The sequence below is a fragment of the Nicotiana sylvestris genome, chromosome 12, assembly GCF_000393655.2.
Source record: "Nicotiana sylvestris chromosome 12, ASM39365v2, whole genome shotgun sequence".
Classification (NCBI taxonomy): Eukaryota; Viridiplantae; Streptophyta; class Magnoliopsida; order Solanales; family Solanaceae; genus Nicotiana; species Nicotiana sylvestris.
In genome coordinates this window covers 101,318,539-101,325,762 of record NC_091068.1, presented here as the reverse complement: position 1 = coordinate 101,325,762, position 7,224 = coordinate 101,318,539, and the positions used below count along the sequence as shown (strand labels likewise).

The window sequence follows — 7,224 nt, the reverse complement described above, 5'->3', positions numbered from 1 at the left end:
AAAATGACATATGGTATATATGATCATTAGGGGACCATTGAGTTCAATTCTTTATTATTGACTCTCTCTCCCTTTGTACTATGTCAGAAAAGGGTTCATCCAATCCTTGCCTCTACGAGGACACCTTGTTTTTCTCTTTAAAGTTTCTCTTTGTCCAACAATTTAATAGACCCTTTAAAAATTTGCTTCCTCCCCTTTATATATAAACCTCACTTCCTTCTATTTCAATCATATTCAATATCTAATATTCCTCTTCTTTCTTACCAAGAAACATATAGACACTATAACCCTTTCCCCTTCTCTCATCTCTAAAGTTGCAAAAATATAGTTATGTATAACATGGAAGCTGCTGGGGTGATGACACAGAAACAAAACTATTTATCAATAAAAAGTCCATCATCAGTACTAGGGATGAACAAGAATTCACAAACAATATCCAAAATGAAGCCAAAAATTCGCATAATTCACATATTTGCACCTGAGATTATAAAGACAGACGTGGCGAATTTTCGGGAACTTGTCCAAAGACTCACTGGGAAGCCATCAGAGAAGAAGAAGAACAACATTTGCAATATCAAGAAAAGACTACAAATTACTACCAAGCAATTTGTTCCCAACAAAATGGAGCTAATTAAGAGTGGATGTAATTATCCCTCAGAGTTGAGAGAAAGAATTAAAGGAGAAGAAGATATATGGAGAAATGCAAATTCTGGGGCAGGTTTTTTGGGTGGTTTTCAAGATTATGAAGGTTGTTTCATGCAAGATTTTAATTTGCTTCCTTTGGATGCTTCTGCTCAGTTGGATGCTTATGGACCAGTTGCTTGATTAATTATCAAGCAACTGGTGTTAACCTTTGACTGCTTTGAGAGAGGAATTTAATTTATTGGTGTTAACCTAATGACTATTTGCTTAACTTTCCAATATTAATTTCTTGTTACTGTGGGTTATTAAAGTTTAACTTAATTATTAATTAGTCCTCTAATTGCTTAATTAAGCCAATTCTCTGATCATTATTCCCTTTTCTTTCTGGCTAACTAAGTGTATGTTAAGTTTATAAAGAGTCATATACACAAGAATGTTATATATTTGATTCTAATGGTTGAGGCTAGGGCCAGTGGTAATTTTCTTGCTGATGAGAAATAATGTTCTTACCATTTGTGCTCTGAATATCTGTTTTATTTTTATGTTAATTTTCTTTCTTTTTGTTGTTTTCTGTTAGATGCTTCACTCAATCACTAGGTCTTTTGTTTCTTCCATGTGGGCCCTTCTTGAAGTATAATATCTAATCTTACCTTAGCAAGAATCTGCAATTTGGCAAACCAACCAAATAAACCTTACAAGGATATTAGTTTTATCATAACTTTCACGTAACATTTCTTTTTCATATATAATACTAATACAATTAAAAAGTAAACAGGTGAAAACTTTTTCTCTTCTTAAAAGATGAGTTATTGCTTTTCAGTTTCATCTATAAAACTCCTACTAGCTAGTCAAATAAATTGCCATTATAGAGAAATTCCATCAAGTCAACATATATATATAGTTCAGTAATTCCACAGAAATAATTTTTATATTGGAATAGTATATTTTTTATTTTTTATTTTTAAAAATCACCTAGTTCCAGTGCTCTAGGTGATTAATCTTTAATTTGATAAATATATGGATACAAATAATACAATGATGTAGGAGGACCATATACCTCTCACTGTATATAATGCATGGAGAAGCAGCATGACCTTAAAGAGTTAATTTTACGTACGATCATATCATTAAATTTTATCCACTATATATAATAAAACTGTCACAAAACGATTTTTCATGTCGCTTTAAAAGATAAAATATTTGAACAACATTGAATGGTTACAGTTTAAGATATGTTCCTAATTTATGTTGCTGTAGATCCACGCATGCTTTTACACATTATAGACCTTTTTTGTTGCCTTATATATAATACTAGCAGAAGTATCAAAATACGGTTAATAAACACTAGATGAAGTCTCATTAACCAGACAACAACGGCTTTTGTTTCCTTCATTTGAAGCTGTGCTTCCAGTGATCAACTTCACTTCCAATCAGTTTGATACTTGATAATAATGACTAATGACAAGGAGAAACCACCACCAAGGGCGTGATGGATGAATGAGATTCATCTGCCCTGAGCATGGAAAAACTTACTATAGGGAGCGTTTCCTCCTTAAATATTGGGCTCCAGGAGAGATGTGAATCTAGATTGATTGAGCTAGTGAATTTTGAATACCGGATATATGATTATAAATAAATTTGACAAGGAAAAGCAAGTAGAGAGCTAGCTAGGGAGAATGAAAACAAGCTGGAGTGAAAAGGACGGTCAAAGACTTACATGGTGTCCGGCACAAGTACTGTTATAGTGTAACGCTATACGTACGTAGGCAAAAATTCTTTCATCTCTCCCATAATGAATATTAAAACCAGAGTAAAAAATTCATTTTGAAAAGAAACAAAATTTACTCAAGGAAACACAAGATAGTTGGAGATTACGATTGTTCGGTATATATCGCGATAGTTATATCACTTGGTAGATGAGTACTAATCAGAATGCGAACGGCAATGGGATTTCATCAAATACCCTAAATGCAAATTGACAAACAAATAAAAACAAAAGAAAGAATCTAATTAAGTTTTATTTTTTGTTAATGTCTCTGGTTAGAGCAGAGATTAAAAAACTTTTTTACAGCTGCACCATGTTAACTAAGTTATTGGAAATTCTAATTGTCCGGTTAGGAGTTTTTTTTTTTTTATTTCTTTAGACTTGAGAAGGTACATAATTAAATCAGGGTATATTTTAATTGTTTTATTGCATGTTGGATTGTTTATGAATGTAATTGGAAACATGTTCAGCAGAGGTGGTTTAACTTTGATGTGGAGATTATGTCTGAATCCGAGACGCAGATATGTTCCTTACTGAAAGGGCCATTATAATGCAGGCCATGACCTTTGCCCTTACATTTTTTTTTTGGGTTTTAAAATTATGGTGATTCATTTTACTTCACTTGTGGAATTATACTGGGCTGTTGTTGTCGTCATGTTAAATGAAATATTCCTCAATATACATGTTACCAATTACTATAATTTTGTCTCTATTTCCAATAATTGCCCCTCTTATGTGTTTGGGCAAAGGTATAGAGACAGGTGGAGGGTATGCACAAGAATATTTTAGATTGTCCATTGCGTCATTAATACAGTTTGCTAAAGTAAATAATACTGTATTCCCATTTGTCTAGATTATGCGATGCACTTTTTTTTAGTTTGTCTTAAAAGAATAATATCTTTTTATATTTAAAAAATAATTTAACTTTAAATTTATCAATTTACCATTATGAGATGAGTCATAACCATATAAATAGTTATAACTTATTTTAAATTACAAATTTTAGAAATCTTTCTCTTTTTATTAAACTCATACTACTGGAAAAATGCGAATTTCCAACGAAGTCTAACTAGCCTCATAATTTGTTGGCTGAAGAGTTTTTCGTTTTCCCCTTTCAAAAGGGGGAAAAATGACATTTGGAGGAATGTGAACCCTTCATCTGTATAATCATCACTAGCTGCAAGCCTGCTGGGTTGTTCGTTTTTAAATCCTATGTTAGTTTATATTATCCGAACAATGAAATGTTAAGCTGGGTTTGATCCTAATATGATCAAGTTGGCAACTATACATGTTGTCTATTCATCCAGAGAAGATATATTCAAATTAATATGATATTAGTATCATTCGATTCTGATAAAAGGCAAAGCCACTTTTGCAATTAATTAGTGAGGACTCTCTTGACATACGTAATACATGATAAGTGGGAGACCATTATGTTCAATGGTTTGTTGGCTTCCTCTTTGGGAAATGATCTCTTATAACTCCATAATATCTATAACTACATATTTTTCTATTTATAAGGGTACATGAACCACAGAATCCTAGGTAGTACAATTGGGAGAAATATTCTCTAGAATATTCTCTAGGGAACAATAATCCTAGAACTAGTCGTTACTGCTCTCCGAAGAGGAGTCCGAGTCCTCGTCCTCGTCTTCTATCGAGTCACTTTGACCTTGTCGATGACCTGTTATCTTCTCGTGAAGTCGACCCTTTGAAGTCAAGTCATCGTACCTTATTGACGACACGTGGCAGGCTCTAAAGGCTTCATTCATGTTGACATAGTTAACATGTAACATTATATTTTCCACCTATACAGGTAGTCTCTCCACTTGTTGGGGTCGTCCTCGTGGGAGAGTTCAATGGGCGGATAATAGTCGTCATGGTCGTTGTGAAAAGCGGGTGATGTGGCACTTTGAGGATCACATATTTTAAAATCTTAATCTTCTTGAGTGATTTAATGGAACTATCTTGTCAGGAAAAAGATGTGACGCCATGACGTTATTCGTCAAAATGATGCATGTTCCCGATGCACTGCATCGATACACGCGCAACCTTTGATTGGTTCTTCTATTTCGATTCTAGTTGCAATCATTATGAGGTGTTGCGGATTTGGTGCCTCTCATCTATAAATAGGGAGTGTTTCACCGTCATTCAAGCTTTACCTTCTTTAGAACAACCTCCGCTTTCTTTGGTTTTTCTGGGTCATCATTCTCGAATTTTCTTCTCTTGCTTTCCAACTTATAACGTTTCTTCATACTTCTCAGCTTTCTTCTTTTAACTTTCTTCAAGTTCCATAGCCATGTCGAACCATACTTATAATGTTAATGAGGAAATTCAATCCACTCCGCTAGCTATTGTGTTTCCCGTTAACGGGGGAGATGCCATCGCCGCTATTGAAGAGGATATTCTCCCTTAAGTGGAGGAAATCATCCCTCGCAATCCTGATGCTAAATCGGATTTTCAACGGCCGCCGAAGGTGATGACTAAGATTTTTCTGCCTTCCATGACGGCCAAGCGCTTGGTGGAGTTTAAGGTTAAATATGGCCTTCCCGACCATATGGAGATAATATTTGTTGATAAAGATAAAGTGCACGCCCACCGTCCAGGATACTATGCTCTCTATGCCTACCCGTTCACCATCAGCTATTAGTTCCCTCTCCTTCCGCTGGTGGAGGAGTATTTTCATTTTTATGGGGTCTACCCCGCTCAGCTCATCCCCTACATATACAAGGTGATTAAGATGCTGTCAAAATTTGCGAAGATGGTTGACATCGAGATCACAGTGCGGGATTTGGTGCATCTATTTGCACCTAATTTTTACCGAGGCACGATGCTGAATCTGCAACATTATGGGGGAAAATGCTTGGTGGTGAAAATGGATGACAAAGGCAGTCGCCAATTTTGGCTTGACTTCTTCTTTGTCAAGACTTGAGCTGTCGTGGCCGATGCCACAAGCTTTCCCGAGGCTTGGAATCATACTCGTAAGTATTCATATTCTTGTCTTTATCTCTTCGTTCAGTCATATATTACGAGTTTGCGGAATAATCCTTCTTGTTTTGCATCTACTGATTGACCTCTTCAGTTAATGGGTGCATCTTGCTGACTGGGTCAGACAAGTCCTCCCTTTTACCGTAGGGATCCGTTGCTGGCCAAGCTTCTGGCAGAAGTTCAAATCGGCCCTTCCCTCGACATATACTTTACTCTTCTGGTTGGCATTGCACTTGTATTCTCCTGTACTATCATGCCCATCTTTTTATGCTTCTTCTAGGTTCTGTCAGGGGGCACGAGAAGGAACAGGGCACCTGTGCCTTCTTTTAAGAGGAGAAGGGTTGCTACACCGTCTGTCTTTGCCCCCGTCTTAACTACTGTGCCCGCTCCCTCCTCGATTTCTTTCCACGCCGAGAAAGAGGAGGTTTCTCTACATGATGCTGATTTGAGGCCTCGTAAGAGGAATTTGTAGACATAGGAGAAGGCGTACCCACGACTTTTGACTTATCGGAGGCCGAAATCACAGTACGAGAGGCAGCGACTGTATTCATTGAGGATGATGCTGGGACGGCCTCTGAAGTGCCCAATTTAGAAGAGATCAATGCAACTGTGACTTTGCATCCCCGAGAGGAGGCGATCACGGAAGGTGCATCTGGTGACAACTCTATGCTTCCTGAGCGCGAGGAGGCCTCATCTTCTAACCTCGACCACAAAGACCTTAAGATGATCGATAGCAGACGATAAATGAGGGATAAAGAAATATCACGATTCCAGTGAATCATGATTTGTTAAAAGACATCGAGGATGTGATTAATGCCCTCGATCCTCTCTACTCCAAAGCTGAGCATGTGACTCTTCGGGAGTTGAGAGATAACACTCTATCGAAGAGCATTGCCATCCTCGCTCTCAGGGTGAGTGTCGTCGCTTTTCGTTCTTTTTTCTTTGCTTTGACTTGCCTCTAATTCTTAATTCTTACTTTTCTTTGGTTTGCAGACTATCATTTTGGAGATTGAAAATGTACAGAAGGAGAGAAGCGGAAAGAAATCTACCAGAAGTTAAAGGCTAAGTACGAGGGGTTTCAAGGGAAGTAACGGGATGCTCAGAGACGACTTCGCGAGGAGGGAAACATGCCTGCCTTGAGGGAGGAGCTAAAGAAGAAAGATGAGGAGTTGATGGCATCTATAGAGAAATTCAGCTTTCTTGAGGGAGCGTTGAAAAGGAAAGAAGAGGAGCTTGAATTGAGTAAGGGCGTGTAGGTCTAATGTAGCGACTTCCAGAGCTAGGTGGTCAAATTGCAAAGTCAATTGGACGGGTGCCAGTTTGAGATAGACGCTCTTAGGGGGGAGTCGGTAAGAAGCAGCAGAAGCTCGAGGAGGCGGAGTCCTCCCGAATGTAAACTCGAAGGAGGGTTGCTATTCTAGAGTTGGCGAATAGGACTCTTCGTTCTGAGCGGGATAATATTCTATCAACGGCCGAAGCTAAAGAGGCTAGGCTCGAGGAGAGAATTGGAGAGTTGGATAAGGAGAACTCTGAGCTGCTTGAGCGAGTTTCTGCTGTTGAGGTCGAGAATGCCTAATTGCTCGAACAACCCTCTACATCCCACGTGGATAAGTATGAGGAATGGATCCTCGCCAAAGCCCAAGTAAATGTGATTCGTGAGTTGAACCAGACTGGCTTTGTTTTTAGACGACCATCGAAGAATTTCGAGTTAAAGCACGTGAGGCCCGGCTCGCCTGTGGCAATGATCCCGCCACACCTCAGCCCGATTCCACGGAAGGCGATGAGGGAAGTGTGGACAGCTCGAGGATAGTGCTTGGTATGACTCCGCT

General features: G+C 38.2%; 1 protein-coding gene across 1 annotated transcript; it reads left to right on the top strand.

The window, feature by feature from the left end:
- The first annotated feature begins 339 nt into the window (after nucleotides 1-339).
- LOC104218338 (VQ motif-containing protein 25-like) lies at nucleotides 340-825 on the top strand. Its single transcript, XM_009768807.2, has one exon. It carries the CDS (start codon nucleotides 340-342, stop codon nucleotides 823-825), a length of 486 nt encoding a protein of 161 aa, XP_009767109.2.
- Nucleotides 826-7,224: the final 6,399 nt, after the last annotated feature.